General features: G+C 42.1%; 2 protein-coding genes and 2 pseudogenes across 7 annotated transcripts in view; 2 read left to right on the top strand and 2 right to left on the bottom strand.

The window, feature by feature from the left end:
• Window positions 1–8,371, top strand: part of NFRKB (nuclear factor related to kappaB binding protein) — a 32,544-nt gene extending 24,173 nt beyond the window's left edge. For 5 of the 6 annotated variants that reach the window (XM_015597503.2, XM_015597497.2, XM_015597501.2 and 2 more), the window contains 4 exons: window positions 1,331–2,098; window positions 5,037–5,143; window positions 5,964–6,099; window positions 6,212–8,371. In XM_015597503.2, the coding sequence (XP_015452989.1) occupies window positions 1,331–2,098; window positions 5,037–5,143; window positions 5,964–6,099; window positions 6,212–6,337 (1,137 nt within the window). In that variant the 3' untranslated portion in view covers window positions 6,338–8,371. The remainder of the gene's footprint in view (window positions 1–1,330; window positions 2,099–5,036; window positions 5,144–5,963; window positions 6,100–6,211) is intronic. The other variant, XM_015597507.2, reaches the window with a different exon arrangement.
• Window positions 8,372–9,755: 1,384 nt separating this feature from the next.
• TMEM45B (transmembrane protein 45B) overlaps window positions 9,756–18,069 on the bottom strand; it is a 31,299-nt gene continuing 22,985 nt past the window's right edge. Inside the window, exons 2-6 of the mRNA XM_006905780.3 lie at window positions 15,775–15,962; window positions 13,598–13,804; window positions 12,555–12,739; window positions 11,935–12,080; window positions 9,756–10,667 (exon numbers count right to left, since the gene is read on the bottom strand). Coding sequence (XP_006905842.1) covers window positions 10,559–10,667; window positions 11,935–12,080; window positions 12,555–12,739; window positions 13,598–13,804; window positions 15,775–15,946 — 819 coding nt within the window. The 5' untranslated portion in view covers window positions 15,947–15,962 and the 3' untranslated portion in view covers window positions 9,756–10,558. The remainder of the gene's footprint in view (window positions 10,668–11,934; window positions 12,081–12,554; window positions 12,740–13,597; window positions 13,805–15,774; window positions 15,963–18,069) is intronic.
• LOC112470953 lies at window positions 11,366–11,484 on the bottom strand (annotated as a pseudogene).
• On the top strand, window positions 17,349–17,467 carry LOC112470933 (annotated as a pseudogene).

The following is an 18,069-nucleotide window of genomic DNA, read 5'->3' as shown; positions in this document are numbered from 1 at the left end:
TGTTAGGACGTGGTTGCTTGAGAGGTCGCCACTGGTTAATCATGTCAGACTTTGATTTTAATTGAAATGTGGTGGGGAACCATTGAAAAATTGTGAGCCAGAATGACTCAGTGTAGTTTACACTTAAAGAAACCCCTGGGTGCATAGAATTGACTTTAGGAGTTAAGAGTGGAAGCAGGGAGACCAGGTCAGAGGCAGTTGCAGCAGTCCAGGTGAGAGGTAATGCTGGTTTCCTGTGAGTGGTCATCACAAGTGGTAAGAAGTGCTGGGATTCTGAATATAGGGTTGAAGGTAGAGCCCTTGTGATTTTCTGGTGGTTTGATTATGGGGTCTGAGAGAAGGGAGTCAAGAATGACTCCTTTGGCTTGAGTGACTGGGTAGATACTGATATTTTCCGAGATAGAAAGCGCTGAGATGTGGAGGCCTTGTAAGGCAGACCCAGAGAAAGGCGTGCTCTTGAAGTTAGCACGTGCATCAAGTGTATGAAAGTGTGAGTGAGATGAGGCCTAAGAATTGACTAATTGAATATAGGTAATGAGTGAACTTGACTGGGTCCAGTGGATTAGTGGCTTTTTGGGAATGAGTTCAAAAGCGAATGTAAGGCAAGGAAATGGAGATGGTGAATATAGGTAGTTTTTAGAGCAATTTTGCTTTTGAAGAAAGTGGTGAACTGGGACTGGAGTCGAGCAGAGTGAAGTGGGGCAGGGGGAGGGAGATGTGGAGTGAAGCAAGGTGTTTGTTGTATTTTAAAATGGGAACTATTACAGCATGTTTGCATTCTGGTGGCACTGGTCCAGTAGAGAGAGGGGAGATTTTTCAAGTGACAGAGAAAGCCCCTGAGGCTAGAAAGGTTACATCTATTACACATGGGAGTTTGGCCATGCTAATGCTCTCAAAATAACGGTCAGCACAGCTACAGACAGACATTTTTGAGACAGTTGGGGAAATGCGAATATATGTTATCAGATAATAATAGGTGATTATTTTTTAATTCAGAAGTCCTCTTCTAGGTTAGGGGCGTGTACAGAGGCATTGATCAGCAAAGTAATATATACCGGTTTACTTTAAAATATTTCTGTTCCTTCTTCCTCAATCCCTAAAATAGGGAAGGATAGTTAAAGCAAGATTGCAAAGTGATAACTTTTGAAGCTGGGTGGTAGGTACATGGATTTGTTATACTGTTCTCTTTGTGAATGTTTATCATTAAAAAAAAAAGTTAGAAAAATATATGAAACACATACACCCATGAAATGGAGGTTTGCCTAATTATGTTATGTAACTAATGTAGCATTGTGAATCCTTTGGTCAGTGCTGTTTCTTCCCCACCCAGGTGGCAATCACTGGGCAGCTTGGTGTGAAGCCCCAGACAGGCAACAGCATTCCACTCACAGCCACTAACTTCCGTATCCAGGGTAAGGATGTATTGCGTCTGCCACCCTCTTCCATCACCACAGATGCCAAAGGCCAGACGGTTCTGCGAATCACACCGGACATGATGGCCACGTTGGCCAAGTCCCAGGTTACCACAGTCAAATTGACCCAGGACCTCTTCGGGACAGGAAGCGGTACAACAGGCAAAGGCATCTCTGCTACTTTACACGTCACTTCCAATCCAGTCCATGCTGCTGATAGCCCTGCCAAGGCCAGTTCAGCCAGTGCCCCTTCATCCACTCCAACAGGTACCACTGTGGTCAAAGTGACTCCTGACCTCAAGCCAGCAGAAGCCTCGAGTTCAGCTTTTCGTTTGATGCCAGCACTTGGTGTAAGTGTGGCAGAACAGAAGGGGAAAAGCACGGTGGCCTCTTCAGAAGCAAAGCCAGCTGCCACAATCCGCATCGTGCAGGGCCTCGGAGTGATGCCTCCCAAAGCAGGCCAGACCATCACAGTTGCAACCCATGCCAAGCAAGGGTCCTCAGTGGCTAGTGGTTCTGGAACTGTTCATACTTCTGCAGTGTCCTTGCCCAGTATGAATGCTGCTGTATCCAAGACTGTGGCCGTGGCTTCTGGGGCTGCAAGCACCCCTATCAGCATTGGCACAGGAGCCCCCACTGTGCGGCAGGTCCCTGTCAGCACCACAGTTGTTTCCACGTCCCAGGCTGTGAGTACCGTTGGTGGTGAAGAGTAGCCCTTCTGCTTGGGGAACTTCTCTTTTTAGTAATGGAAATTAGAAGCCCTGTCTTTATCACCTCATTTGACCCAAACAGGCTTATTTATTAGTAGGTTTTTTATTTAATTTTGAAAGAAATTTGTGAAAGTAGTACATGCATACGTTCTTTTTTTTTTTTTTTTTTCCTCGAGCGAGGCAACCCTTGGCTGACCTCACAGATTACAAGGGCCTTGTCAGCTTACAATCCCTTATTTTTTATTTTTTACGCCTACATCACCTGGTCTTCCTAGGTGATCTCGCATCCAAGTACTAACTAGGCCTGACCCTACTTAGCTTCCGAGATCATACGTTCTTTAAAAATATTAAAACAGTACAGAAGTACATAGAGTAAAATACAGAATTTCTTTCACCACTCTCTATAATTCTCCCTTCACGAGGCCTAATTACTGTTGGTACTTTGGCATTTATTCTTCTAGTCCTTTGCCTGAGTGTTTTCATACATATGCACATAGTTTAACAAAACACTATGTATTGTTGTGGATTGCTTTGTTTACTTAAAAAAATGTCTTGGGGATTGTCTAGATCTTCCACAGATACTGACTACATTTTTTTTCACAATACTGTGGTAGTCCATAGAAGGGATGTGCTTTAACCATTCTTTTAAAGGGCACACTTTCACTGTTAAACCAGCACTACAGTGAATGTTCGTATGTGTATATGTGAATATGTATAAGTTTTTTTTGAGCAAAGGTGCCTAGACTAGACCAGGGAAGTATACATATTAGAAGTTTGGATACTCCAGTTGTGCTGCTAAAAAGGCCATACCATCTTACACTCCCATCAAGTCCTGTTTCCCACCCACCCTAACCAGTGCTGCATATCATGTCTTTAACTTTTTGTAGCTAGCTGACTGGTGACATTCAGAGTTCTTTTTCTCTTTTGTTTCCCTCCTCTGTAGTGAGGTTGACCATCCATTCCTGTGGAGATTGGCATGTGCTCTCCAGTGGTGAATAAATTTTTGCTAGTTTTCTTCTGGGGTGTTTAGCTTTTCTATATTGTTTGAGGTGCCTTTTATGTCTTCTGGACGTTACTTCTTTGTATGTGTAGAAAATATTTTCCTCTGCTCTGTCATTTTTTACCTTGCATATGGAGTGTTTTGCTCTACCGGTATTTCATCTGATTAGATCTATCAACATTTCTTTTATGGTTCCTAGGTTTTGTGTCTTGTGCCTTTTTTACCCCAGGGTTTTAGAAACATTAATGCTTTATTTTCATAGAATACTCTCAGTTTTAAAAAAGTATAACTGATAATCCATTTGAAATATGTTTTTGTAAGTGATGTGGTAGAGATCTCATTTTATGTTTTCAAATTATTCCAACATCATTGACTAGTTATCCCTTCTCCCACTAACTTAAAGTACTACATTTATCATAAACCAAATTCCCATATCAACATAGGTGTGTTCTGGGTACATGTGTGTTTATTCTTTAGCTTTTAGACAAGGAGCACTGTTCTGTGTAGTGGAGTGCATATGAACAGTGTAGAACATAGTTTTACTTTACTAAGCAAAATGTATAGTGAAACCTCAGTAGTTTAGATAAAAGCCAGAGTGACAGGGGAAGGTCGATATATACAACAAATCCTGATATATAGAGTAGCTTAAAAGGAAATATTTAAGTTCTTATATTACAGAAGTTAAAATAAGAAAGGAAACAGTGCTTACTTGAATCCTTAAACATAGGAAGCTAGTACCTAGTGGCATCTACCCTGTTATAATCAATTTGGATAGATATAACTGGAGAGCATTTAGCAGGGCAAGAAGTGTTGAATTTTCCCTGTCTGGTCAGCTAGTTAGGCTAGTGCACAAAGGGACAATTGCAGCAAATATAGTGGTGGCCTGAAATGGTTTTAAGCATCTAAGGCAATAGAACCATAAATAAATCCACCTAGAGGCACCATCTCATGGTATTCTGTTTCCTGTTGACATCTTTAAGTGGTTTCTAATGGGCTACAAATTGTGTCAGCTCTGATGCAGTTTTGTGCCTAAGTGCCTGGCTTTGTTAGAACTAGCTTGTCCGTAGGAAATGCCAGTGCCTTTTCTTAGCATTCTTTTAACCACCTCTCTTGAATCTTTTTTTTTAAATCAGGTTTACACAGGATTTTACTGTCTATAAATTTTATTACGAGCCAAGGCTTAAAAACCAGGCAAGGCAACCTAAAAACAGATAATGCAATGAAATCCCAAAGAGTAGGCCTTTTCAGCTTCTTTTTTGTTCCTCTTAGGCGTTATTAGTTTTGGGGTTGGACTTTTCACTTGGTTGAGTTTATTATTAGTGTCCCCTAACTAACCTCTCTTATCTCTGTGAAACAGCACCTAGAGAATGTGACCTGTTCCTAATCTAGCACGCCTTGCTGTGTGCTCCCCACCAGTGAGCCTTTGTGCCACTGAAGCAGTAGTTATGCACTTACTGTTTTAATTTTTGAGTGCCTCTGTCTTTCCACACATTTACTTCAAACAGTTGTTGAGTGCCAAGTATCAGGGGTTACACAGATGAGTAAGACCCTCGCCTCTAAGTAGCTCAGACTCTTATTGTGCTTAAGAGAACATCCACTTTCCTTTGTGATTCAGGTACACATTTCATCCTGATGAGAGTAGTTATACATGGTTGCTGCTGCTTTAGGCAGCACGAAAGAGGATGATAACAGATCAGGTGACCCCTAAATATAGTATAGAGCCCTTAACAACAGCATATGTGCTGCAGTTTTGTGAGGACTCTGTGGGCCATACCTCAGGAATATTGGGACCCTGCAGAGTACCAGGAATGAAGGCATCTGAGAGCTGGCTCCTCAGCTCTTACAGCCCTGGAGGTGACACTTGGTGTTTTTCTTACTTCCTATCCCATAAACTTGATTGCTTTTTCTCTCTAGGGGAAGCTACCGACACGGATCACAGTTCCACTCTCTGTGATTAGCCAGCCTATGAAGGGCAAAAGTGTGGTCACAGCCCCCATCATCAAAGGCAACCTTGGAGCCAAGTAAGTCCTATGGTGAGGGGTGGGTAAAGCTTCTGGGTGGCTCCTTGTCGCATGTTAGGAGAGCAGCTGGTTTTCTTGGGGCTCTCCTTTGATACCGCTCCTCCTTTGTTGGGCTCACGAATAAGATTTGTTGAGCACCTAGTATTGTTTTAGGTGTTGTGGATACAGCAGTGGTTAAAATAGACAAAAATCTGTGCTGTCTTCAAATTTACGTTATAGTGAAGGGGAGGAAATAATACTACATGGAGTGCTGAGATATACTATGGAGAAAAAGCAAGGAAGGGTATGGGGAGTGCTGGGAAGGGGTTGGTGGTGACATGGCTCAGATGGCAATTTCCAGTGGGTGCTGGGGAATGCCTCACTAGTGCATATGAGCCCTACGGTGTCATAGGTTAGAGGATGAGGGCTTATTTAGGAGCCTGGGCTTTCTGTGGCCCTGATTTAAACAGGGATAGAGGGCATGATGAAATAATTTTGAAGGTCTCAAGGAGGCTGTTTTGGAGGAGGGAGAGTTTCCTGTCAGGAGCACACACCTCCCTGGGGCCCTGTCTATTACCCGCTCTGATCAAGGCATGTATGTGTCAGGGTCATTTTGTCCAAAGCATAGGAGGAGCCTTTGGGCTTGCTCTTTTCTCCTGATATAGGAAGCATAGAAACTGAAAGAAAGGTGGTCTTACCGGCTGGTTTCCATTTCAGTCCAGAATGCTGGACTTTGCTCTGAGCACCAGGCCTTCCTGTTTTCCTTCACACATGGCCTAATTCTGGGCCAGAGATAATAACCCCATCCTATCACTACCTCACTCCTGTTTTCCCTCCACAGCCTCAGTGGGTTGGGCCGCAACATCATCCTTACCACCATGCCAGCGGGTACTAAGCTCATTGCCGGCAATAAGCCTGTCAGTTTCCTCACTGCCCAGCAGTTGCAGCAGCTTCAGCAGCAAGGTCAGACTACACAGGTAAGCTCCAAGATGCACTATTGGCCGTGCTTCTCTCTTTTTTCCTTGTTGTTTGTTCTCAACTGATGTGCCTATTTGCAGTCTGCTGACCAGACATTCTCTTTGCAAACAGGTGCGCATCCAGACTGTCCCTGCGTCCCATCTTCAACAGGGTACAGCTTCTGGTTCCTCCAAAGCAGTCTCCACTGTTGTTGTGACCACAGCACCATCTCCTAAGCAAGCACCGGAACAACAGTGATTCCGAGAGAAAGATGGCTTTCAGAAAAGCCCATACCTGGTCTGCCCTTCTGGCTAAAACGAAGGGAGCAGGGAAGTTGCATCCTTCCGCTAAGCTTGTCTGTCTAAGGAAGGCCAGTAGTGGGATGACGGCAGCAATGGCTGGGATTCTGCCACCACACTCCACAGTGGAGGACACTAAGGAAGGTTCACTCCAGGTCTGTTCTGTACTGATCCAGGAGAAGCTTCCCTCAGAATTGTGTCAGGTCTCAGTTGTATCACACAAGCCAAAGTTATCTCCTGCGAGCAAGATGCTGAGGGAGGGCTTACAGTTACAGAATGCGGACAGTGAATAAGCGTCGTTCTATATGTGGATCATATTTTTTACCTTCTGGTCTTCTCTGGGACTAGTGGTCTGGATAGGAGTTTTGTGTCCAAAAATTTTTATGTAACTTATTTTTTTAAAGTACCTATTTTACATCTTTGTCAAAAAGAAACCTGGGCTCTAGCCCCACTAAACTGATTCCTTATTCTTTTGACCAGAATGAGAGAATAGCAAGATTCTTACAAATTGGTGACTGACTTGATAACTACATAGTAATGGAGAGGCTTTAAGATGAGAAAGAAACATAAGAAGTGAGATTCTATGGGGTCCCTGAAATGGGATTAGTTGGCACTACCTCTTAAAGGTGGGGTATCAGGATCCTGACTGGTCTATATCTTCACCAGCTAACTTTGTTCTCTTTGTCAAGTATGTTCACATGCGAGTTCAGAGCCAGTGGACACAGGAGGTGAATGCCAGCAGAGATGCTGCTTTTGCAGCACACACTTTATTTCAGTTCAAAGGTTATACATTCTGCTTTGTTTCAGAACAAAAGACAGCAAAGCATGGCCCTTGGGCTGGCTACCCATTTTTCTAAATAAAGTTGTGTTAGAACACAGCCCATGCCCATTTGTTTATGTATTATCTGTAGTTGCTTTCATTTTAAAGGCAGAACTGAATAGTTGCTGTAGAGACTACGTGGCCCTCAAGCCTAAAGTACTTTTTATATGGTCTTAAGAAAAACTTTGCTGACTTCTACTCCAGAATAGAGATAGCAAGAAGAGAGTGGATATTCCTCTTAGGCAACCACAGAAGAGGGCAGTCTGGATTTACAAGTCATTCAGTCCTGGCTATTTCACACTTCTCAGCCTTCATCAAACTACAAGCAGAGCTCTGAACAAAGTTTTTAAATGTCATTTAATTAAAGCACTGGTTGTATGCCTCTTTTGTTTTGGAGCAGGGGTTGGATGGTGAAGCTTTTCTGCAGTGACAGGGCTTCCCTGTACCTTGAAATTATCCAGATTATTAAAAACATATCTTTACTCTGGAAGTTTAGTGATATGTTATGGGGCCTGGGTGAGGAAGTTGAATTGGAGGGCAAAGAAATGGAGTGGCCTAGTTTAGAGGGGGTTGCTGGGTGGAAGTTGAGTGTGATTAGGCAAGTAGCAGAGGAGGAGAGATACCTTGTTGGCGACACAGGTTTTGCAGACATCACGTTCGATTCTTAAAGCAGCTCTGTAAAATAGATATTATCATCCCTGTTTTAATTGTGAGAAAATGCGAGTCTCAGTTGATGTGAAAGAGATCCAAGATGTAAAACCAGTTTTCTGATTCTAAGTGCCCTTTCTGCTGCCTTCTTAAGAGGATACAGTGATGTGTCATGGTGAGACTTGGGGAAAATCCAGCATTAAGAGTGGTGGGCCTGGATTACAAAGAACAGAGGTGAATTGGCTAAGGTAGGATTGGGCATTTGAGGGGTAGTAGAAGGCTGGCACAGAAAAAAGATTGGTAATGATGAGAGAGAAGGACTGCAATGAAGGAAACTTATATTTTGATATCCACATGTCATTTCCTGGAGTTCGATTTCACATGAAAAGTCCATGTGACAGTTTCTAAATGAGAAAAGTAGAAATTTGAGGAATGCTGTCTTGGGTATTTACTGCTGGTTAAAACAAACACCCTCTGAATTTATTTAACAAATTTCATTAAAGTAGCTCTGGCATTCAGCCCGAACCCTGCTCCACTTTTGTTTACTGAGGTTACCTGACTGCCTGTCTCCTTATTGGCCTCAGATATTTACCTCTTAAGAGGACAGGTAGATTTCAGGATGCCAGCGTAGGACTGACTCCCTGGGAAAGATAATTGGGTACTGACCAGCCTGTAGTGGAGCACCATAGAGTAGAGACCCCCTATTGGAGTTATTCAAGTGACATCACCAGCATTTGCAGACCTCAAGGGTCTTAGACTTGGCCCTCATGAGTGTGTGGGGGGAACAATTCCAGAAGAACTTGTGGTAGCCATTGAGCCTCTGAACCTCTGGTCGACAGGTTGGTACAATTTTTCGGACTGTGTGCCTGAGACTGGATTTGGTGAATAGCATTGTGATGGGTTCGTACTGTAATACCACATCAGACTGTTTATGCCAGGGTTGATCACTTCCGTGAAGGTATCCCCGACCATGCTGTGAAAGGGACTATGTTTTATATTTAATCTTAACACCTCATCCTCTCACTCTGGAGAAAATACTATATTTTCTTAAAGTATTCTGCCCCGCCCTTTTTAATCAAAATGGAAATTTTCACTTTGGAACTAAAACAGACTAGGTTCCTCCTTCCCGCCAGTCCCCGAGGAAAGAACATGTTTTACATTAATTGTCAGTAATAGGTCCTCTAGTACTTGAATGAATGTTGAGTTTCTTCTACTCAGCAGGCAAACCAAGGTGGATCCTGAAAGGGGACCTACGGGTTCTCTTGAAATTGGTGTTTTCAAGCAGCTCATTCTTAACCTCTAAGCTGTGACTTCAGCTCCGAAATGCTGGCCAACCACAGGAGGTTACCTTTCACTGGGTCCAGCGTTTCTTCCAAAGCACAAACAGTACTCCATGTAAATGATCTCTGCTGTATTTGTGTAAAGTAGCAGAGGGGTAGAGCGAGAAATAAGATGGCTTTTGAGTTCTACTGAAGACTGGTTCTACAACGTAGTAGCTGTGTGGCCTTAGGCTAAACAACTTCTCTGAAGAACCTAATGTACTTACAGGTGGCTGTGAGAAACAAGTGAGAGATATATTTCAAAATCTGAAAAATGCCATACAAGTGAATGATACTGTTTGGTCTATAAGAATTTTCAAATTTGTTCTTACCTAATTTTATTTATAGAACTTAATATTTAGTCTTCATATTCTTTCATGCTTTCATTGCCTTTGCACATACTATTCTCCTCCTGGAATGTGCTTTTTCTGTGGGGCAGACTTCCCATCTGTCTTCTCTCCTTTGTCTCTCATGGTTATACTTACCCCTTATGGCACCGGTTGTTGTGTATGTAACTGCTTGTATATCTCTCCCATTAGACTGCGAATTCTTTGCTGGACAGATTTTGTTAATCCTTAGAACCATTTCAGTGCTGGTGCAAAGCAGATGTTTAATAAATATTTGTTGAAGGAGGTTTAAAAAAGAACACATTCAGAACCAAGACTAGAGTATCAAGATTTACATTGCTAGTTCAAGATTCATATTCTTTGCAGGATTCTTACCCTTTGCTTTCAGCTGTATTTAAAATTCAAGGCCTTCCATAACCTGACATTTTTTCTCTACCTCATCATACAGATTTCCTGTCAGCATCCTCTTATGAGGGTACTTTTGAAGAGTCAGAACATCTGAGTTCCAGCTCTCTGCTGGGCCACTAACTAGCTTCTTGATTAAATAAAAAATCACCCTTGGCCTAACTTCGTCACTTATCAACAGTACTCTGGAATATTATTAGTTAGGAGATGTTTAACAACATTTCAAATACCAAAGCTTGTAAATAAATCATTACTTTTTTACTTTTCTAAAATAAGGCACTGTCATTCACTTTCTGATAAGAAAGTACCTGCTTTCGTGAGGAAAAAGATAACGTTATCAGAAGCAGTAAGTTCTGCCGGATTCATATCCTGGATTCATCCATGAGGCCACTTCCTGTTCTGAAACTATCGGAGTCTGATTTCTTTTCACTCTGAGACACAAATAAAGGCTTGCTTTGGTTTTCTTTATGAAGGATACCATACCAACACAGACTAGTCAATTAAATGAAAAGGTGCAAATACATAGAACTTTAAGAGCAGATTAAAGCCAGCATTAAAATAGAGATGAGCTACACCTTTAAACACTAGCTGTTTGTGCTCAAAGGGATATAGCCACCCCCCCATTGATGACTGATGGCCTTTCATTCTTCATCTGAGCCACCCAAGAGGGCCTCCTGGTACTTGCGATCTGATTTTAGCTTCTGAATCTCAATGATCTCTCCTCCATGCCTCTTTAACCGAGTCAAAAGGCTGTAATGGAGAAACACAAAATTAGCTCCTCCCCACCGCAAACTCCCTTACTTCTCACCCAAGTATGTGAAGCCATCTACTGGTTCTTAAAGCATTTTTCTTTATATGTCTATCAAATATCACGATTGTTTACATATCTGACTTTTCAAATAGTATTCATTGTTAGATAAAGGGACTATGATTAATAATGTTTAATAATCAGTTGAGGCTAAACTTACATTTCCTGCCTCCCACTTTATTACACTGAACAGTCAGTAGCACTGAAAGAAATGTGACCTTGAGTTACCTTCTGTTTGGTATGTGTGGAACTCTGTCTGGGTGAAGTGTATCTGCTTTGGGTAAGGAAATCAGGAACCAGGAAAAAGGGCAGGTACAACAACAAAGTTAATAATACCATATGCTAAAAGTCACTCTAGCATTGTGCTTGAAGACTGGGCCTCTGCCATTTACTCATTGGGTGACCTTGATCAGATTACTCAGTCTTTTGAAGCCTTGGTTTTCTGATCTGGAAAACATTACATACTATATAAAGTGATGAGGATATAATGGGGTAATACACTTTAAGTGCTTCCCACATTGTCTGGGACAAAGTACGTAGGAATTACTAGCTATTACAATAATCTCTGAAGAGCACTTTATTGATCGATTGATTGATTGCAAGGACCTTGTCAGCTTACAATCCCTTATTTTATTTTTTACACCTATAGCACCTGGTCTTCCTCGGTGGTCTCCCACCCAAGTACTAACCAGGCCCAACCCTGCTTAGCTTCTAAGATCAGATGGGATCAGGCTTGTTCAGGGAGGCATGGCCATAGACTGAAGAGCACTTTAGAGAGCACTTGCTGCTATGGCATCTTATCTGATTGTCATAACATCTCTGGGAAGTAGGAAGGGCAAATCCAGGAATAAGGTGATGGGCTTAAAATGAACCAGGGACCGAGCAGGGACTGCAACCCAGTAGATGCCTAATTCAGAAGTTTTACCTATCACATCACAGGCTTAAAATCTGTCAGAACTGCATTTGAAACCTGAGTCTGTCAGGTTACTAACCAATAGGTCCTTTACCTTCTCAAAGCCTCATCACCCTCATTTGCAGGTGTAGAGTACCTTGCACAGAACTTCCTTGTAGTTGGTACTTGCTAAGTGGTAGAAGTTAGCAGTGCTTAGTTCTGAAAGGTGGGTCATCTTTCATGAAAATGATGCAGTGCAGTAAATTTCTGGGGCAGGGGATTGGTTAGGAAGAAAACTAAAGTCATTTTGTACATACCAGCAAACGAGAGAGTAATTGACAGCTGTAATACAGAGGGCGGCCAAGTAGTGCCAGCAGAAGCACATGGTGATAAACATGATGTTTGAGTCATCTTTCTGGTCCCATTTGGGTGCTCCAAAGGGTGGGAACAGCACAAACCCAATCTGGTGAATTATACAGAGGAGTCAACCTTGTCATTAGTTGGTTCTGAGAAAGCAACCTAGCTTCCTTCTCGTGGCTACCAAAGGAGGCCAGCCGGTTCCCATTACCTCATTTCCCATACCTGCATTAGCATAGAAGCACAGGAAAATTGCTCTGAGTTGATTCTGGTTTTAGTATAGGCTCATTTAAAACAATTTCCGGCGAATGGCTTAGCAAATGGAGCCTGTAGATGATATCAGTACCTCTATTAGGGAGGGCAGATAGGGAACTATTTAATCTGTTTACTGTGTGCGCTCCATAGATTCTGCTTGTTAATAGATCAGCAGGATATTAGTGGGTAAAGGTTATGTAGGTCAAGGGGTGAGCATGGTAAGGAAAGTGGCCCTCTAAACCTATCCATGTGGTGTGTTAGTGCTGCATCATCAGGACTTGGATTCAGTGGGGCCCCTTAATCCATACAATGTTTGGGTAATTACCTGCCAGAACCAGGTGCCTTGAAGAATAGTGAGACTGGTTCGGAAAAGTTCCAGCACAATGTTGTCCCGAAGAATCACCTCTAAGAATATACTGAGAGCCCCTCCAAATACAGCACACAGCAGCAGTGAGTGGATGTACTGGTCCAGTGGTGGTCGGTTATGAACATGGTGATAGAAGAGAAAACCTGACAAAGCCGGTCACAGCCATCAGAGATTTGCTTGTTCTTACTTCATAACATTCATTCTGGACTTTTTCCATTATTAGAATTTCCTCCTAGATCTATCTCAAAGCTAGATTTTTCAACATTTGGAAGTCAGTTTTTATAACATTACAGGGCAACTAATATGCAGATTAAATTTATTTCGTGTGCGTGTAAAGTGGGGATAAGCAGCAAAGCATATATCTTTTAAAATTTTTTCACAGAATTGATAGTAGGGTTCAACACAGAATGAGTACTGCTACTTTGTGACAAATTGTGTATGTTTTGCCCTTATTCAACATTTTTTTTTTTTTAAACTCTTCCTGAGGTACAGAAGTGAGGTGGTTGGATTACAAAATGCTATAACCCCAGTTAATATGAGTTATATTGGGAAATCTATCCTAGCTTCTGGGTGGGTCTCCTATTTGTGATGGAGTCCAGACAATAACACTCCAGGGTCGTGGATGGAGTACACAGGGAGTTATAATCTTGCTTGGTGGCATTCAACCAGTTTTTGGACAATTCTTGTGGATGCGCACACAGGCACTCACATGCATAAGGATGGTGGCTGGGAGGCAGGGGAGCAGGGAGAGTTTGTGTACTATAAGTGGCTTTGGCTACAAGCTTCATGCCTTCATGTGCTGCTTTATGAAACATGTCATCTGTATCATCCAGAGCATAGGACCAAGTCTTGCTCAGGTTTTGAAGTTCAGAGATTTGGATTTTTCCAAGATTTGGGGAAGGTTATATTTGCAATAGTTTTGGTCTTTTGTGCCCTGATCCCTCATATACACAACTCATCAGTTTCTTGCTTCCTTTTTTCCATCCTTACCACTAAGTTACCTTCATTGAATGTTGCCACAGCCATAACCAATCTGTCGATCCCCAAGGGAACGTGGGTGTTAAGATAGGTGAGCATATCAATGGCTCCCGAGATTGCAAAGAATAGATACATGGTGCTGTGCTGCCAGTTCATTAACTTTATCCAGTGGTTTTCAGAGTACAGGTGGACGTGGGGCCCATCCGGAACAAACTGCTCTGCCAGAATCCCTGCAGGGAAATGAGAGTAGAAATTGAGGGAAGAGTAGTTCCAAGACAAATAGACAGCAAAAAATAACTGAGTCATGAACAAAGTTGAGATGTGTGTGAAGGTGGCCTGTATGGTTTAGTGGACCTGCTTCAGTACAGAGTAAGGTATTTGCTGAGGAACCTTTGTAGACATCTTGCCTTTGTTGTTTCTTAGACAAGGGGGAGGTGGGGAGAGGAGAAGCAATAGAAATAGAAACACTACCACACAAGTCCATAGGAAATTTGTCTAGTAGCTAAGATGAAAGCAAAGCATTGTCACCTAAGCAAGAGTATGGCAGATACCTTAATCTTTGAGCTTTCTCTGACAAGTGAGTGGTGAAAGAAATCTTAGAAGGAAGTGATTAGGTTGAGAATAGAATCTGAGCAGACAGACGCTAGTGATGCCGATACTTGTGCACACCTGAGGGAGAGAAGCAGCTCCCAGGTGTGTTTCTGTCAGGGCAGACTTCAAGCGAGTGCTTTTCCTAGGCATGGAGGGAGCTCTGTGACTTACGGTCCTTCCCATAGCTTTAGGACTCGGTGTCCTAAACACTTCAACTTGGTGTTTCTGGCCATACAGTATCTTAGGAGAGGCAAGCTTTAGAGACTGGAGCCAGAAGATTGATGAAGCTGTGCCACAGTGTAGCGCTCAGTTTTTATCTCTTCTACTGTCACCTGTTTTAGAAGACCAAAGATTTACCTTTATGCCTGGTGCCCAAAATGTCCTTAGGGCTTAGAATAAATTCTCCATGACAACCTTCTGGACTCTGTTTTTTTTCTCAAGCCCAGTTCCTTTCTGAATTTATGTATAAAAGATCAAGGAGTTGGTGAAAACAACCCAGGGGGAGGATGTCTCAGTGACACTAGATTGGAAGCCCTGTGAGAGCAGGGACTATGTTTGGTTCTCCATTATATCCCCAGTGTCTACAACAGTGAGCTCCTGGCATATGGTAGGAGCTCAAGAGATAATTTGTGAGTGAATATTATTTTCACCCAAGTACAATTTCTTTAGCTTTATTTAGGTAAAGTTGATGCTTACCATTTAAGCCTTATGATCCCTGTCACTTCTCAGCTCCAGAAATATGAGAAATACTTTCTGATGCCTAAATGGCTGGCGAATGGGAAAATTCAGCTGGACCAGGCAAACAGAGCTATGTACATTTACTGACTCCAAGGGAAGCTGCTGTCATTGTTTCACTCCCTCCCAAGAAACTAGGCCAAAGATGGTAAGTGGCAAATGCAATTGCAGAATAAGACCTCTCATTACTCATGTGATGGGTTGATCCTGAAGAACACTCTACTGTTGGCACTACTTGTTCCTTGAGGGCCACAAGTGGAGTGGAATAGATGACGAGTAAGTGAAGTGGGTGCATTCTGTTGGAATGGGGCACAATAAAAGAAGACCCCCCTCAAACAGCCCTCTTGGCTTTTTTCAATCTCTTCCACTGCCTCTCACTAGCCTTCTAGCATAAACTCCCCTCTCTATAATTGCTTGAGATTTGGTGGTGGAGGATAGGCCAATGAGTTGAGTGTTAAGTACTCAAGATTCTAGTGGAGAGACAGTTGAGGGACAAAAGTTGATTTTTCTAAAACTAAACTTACCACTTAGTACTTTCTCAGAACATGAGCTTACTCTTCTAATTTTTTTTTCTTCTATTTTTGGGTTTTATATTTTTCATAAAGTATGTCTACAGTTCCTACATCTCATACCTACATCTTTCTAGGGCTATTATGTAAGATGTAAGGTGCTATTATGTAAGATGTAAGGTGCTATTAACTGTTACAAAGCTTCGTACACAACAGATGTTATGATAAAATATTTAGTTTAGTGGCCAACTGAAAATCCTTGTTCTGTCATCTCTGTCAGTGGAAACATCCATTTCACTGGGTTTAGAAAACAGATTCTGGGTATGATGGCGAGATCCCCTGGACCAGGTGATGCCCAGTCTTACCAATGATTGAAAATAAAGTTCTGATGGCAGCTTCAGTGATCTCAAGACGCTGATAATATTGGCTCCTTTTTCTCTTTTGATGAAAGTACTTAAACGGGTACTTCACTGACCACCACAGTCCAACTATCAAGAAGAAACTCCCTGGGAGAGCATGGCCCTTGAAGTTTGCCATCAGGATTCCAGGACACCTGAAAAACAGGGACAGCTGTTAGGTGGCTGAGTGAAGAGAACAAATGGATATTTTGGTAGGAAACTCAATATGTGGCTGAGGATTCTAAATCATAAGCTATTAAGAAGGATTCACTCATTCTCATAAAATAGGTCATTATGGTCTGTCACTGAATCTTGTCTGCTGAGTGAGTTACATGCCCAAGTGTGTACCACTGGCCTCGGGCTTTAAAACTGTGGGTAAATAAAAGTGGGGAAAAGGAGGATATAGAAATATTAACTGATCTCAGGGTAGAAGAGCCTTCCTAAACATAAAAGAGGGAACTAGGAAAGAAAAATATTCACCGACAAGCAATTTATGGATCGAAAATATCAGAAGGCAAACAGCAAATCATGAAAATGTAACAACTGTAGTAAATGGGTATTTGTGTTGAGAAGCTGAGCTGGAGCACTGAATTAAGAATATGCAGATTATGACCTGGCGAATGAGGAGGCACAAGCCACTCACAGTAGGCAGGGAGCAACCTCAGCATCCAAGCTACCACCTTGTGAAAATGAAAACCAGAGTCATTCTGATTGAACTCACAGTTTTAAAACACACAAAGGCAGTAGCATCACAGGATTCATTACTTACAGATCCCAGAAATTGGGGTTGGGGCTATGGGAGGGGAGCAATGAGTTGGGAAGGGTAGCCCTCCATCCAGGTCACAAGTGAGCAGGAGTTAGAGCAGGGTAGCAAGCACCTATTACTTTTATGATGGCTGGGGCAGTGATCACTTATTGAGGGCTTAACTCTTAAGCGGTTATTTTAAAAGGTACCCTGAGAAAAGCAAAGCTGGAACTTGGGGTGGGAATCCTAAGCTTAGGTCTTTTCTAAATATCCAGACTGATGTGGGCAGGGTTTCCACACTGTAAAATGCCGAGGCAGTGACTCCAAATAGCGGCTTCCTTGTCACAATGTTCCCTTAGCTTTTACAAATTAGTAGGAAAAAGACCACAGAAGAATGGGCAAAGACATGAACACAATTCACAAATTATACAAATTGATAATAAACCTCACCATTATTAAAGATGGAAAGTATCATTTTCACCTAATTGGAAAATAATTTGACAATTAGAGATTTGATGCAGACTTCTAGTATAAATGAATATGGTCAATATGATTCCATTTCGGTAAAAGTCAAAATAGTTATATAAACACCGCCTTATTCCAAATAAAATTGCAGGGATGGTTTCTTTTATCCTGTTCACAGAAGCATAGACTATAAGGTCAAAATTATGAGTGTTGTGTAGAATTTAGTCAGAAGGAAAATAATTATTTTCCCCTGTGGCCTGGGTGGTGACCTAAAGAAATATAGGGTAGGAAAAGAATAGCAGTTGGTGGTGATCTAGAAAATACCACTTAAGTCTAATGCCATGCTACCCTGAACAAGCCGGATCCCATCTGATCTCGGAAGCTAAGCAGGGTTGGGCCTGGTTAGTACTTGGATGGGAGACCACCTAGGAAGACCAGGTGCTGTAGGCATAAAAAATAAAAAAAATAAGGGATTGTAAGATGACAAGGTCCTTGTAATCTGTGAGGTCAACCAAAGGTTGCCTCACCTAAAAAAAAAGAAAAGAAAATGCCACTTAGGAAAATAGAGTATCTGCGGTCTGTACAGCGTACTCCAACCTTGGCCATTGGGGCATCCCATTTCTCTGTCACTGGCTACATTGCCAGGGCTACTATTTCATGTCTGACACATTTGCAGCTGAGGTTTACACCCTTCATCAAGAACATTCACAAGCTTTTAAAAAATGCTTACAGTTTTTAATAAGTAGTATTTAAAGGTTTACAATGAGAAGCAGTGACCCTGTGTTCTCTCCCTCATCATTCCTTCATGGAACCACTGTAAATTCGTTCTGCTGTTTCTTTTGGTATTTACCTGTATAATTCTAGTTAACTTGTGCACGCTGCCATCTGTTAATTTATTATTATCTACCAACTTCCTGGAGCTCTCTTACAACCTTGCCCTTCTCTTCACCCCTTCATTTTCACAGTAGTTATGTTCATTTGTTTAAATCATTTTTATGGCTCTGTAAATCCAAAACCCTTATGAGGGCCGATAAGCTCCGCATGACCCTGTG

Source organism: Pteropus alecto, unplaced genomic scaffold, assembly GCF_000325575.1.
Source record: "Pteropus alecto unplaced genomic scaffold, ASM32557v1 scaffold210, whole genome shotgun sequence".
Lineage (NCBI taxonomy): Eukaryota > Metazoa > Chordata > Mammalia > Chiroptera > Pteropodidae > Pteropus > Pteropus alecto.
The sequence above is the reverse complement of the archived record's forward strand: the minus strand, read 5'-3'. Positions and strand labels throughout refer to the sequence as shown.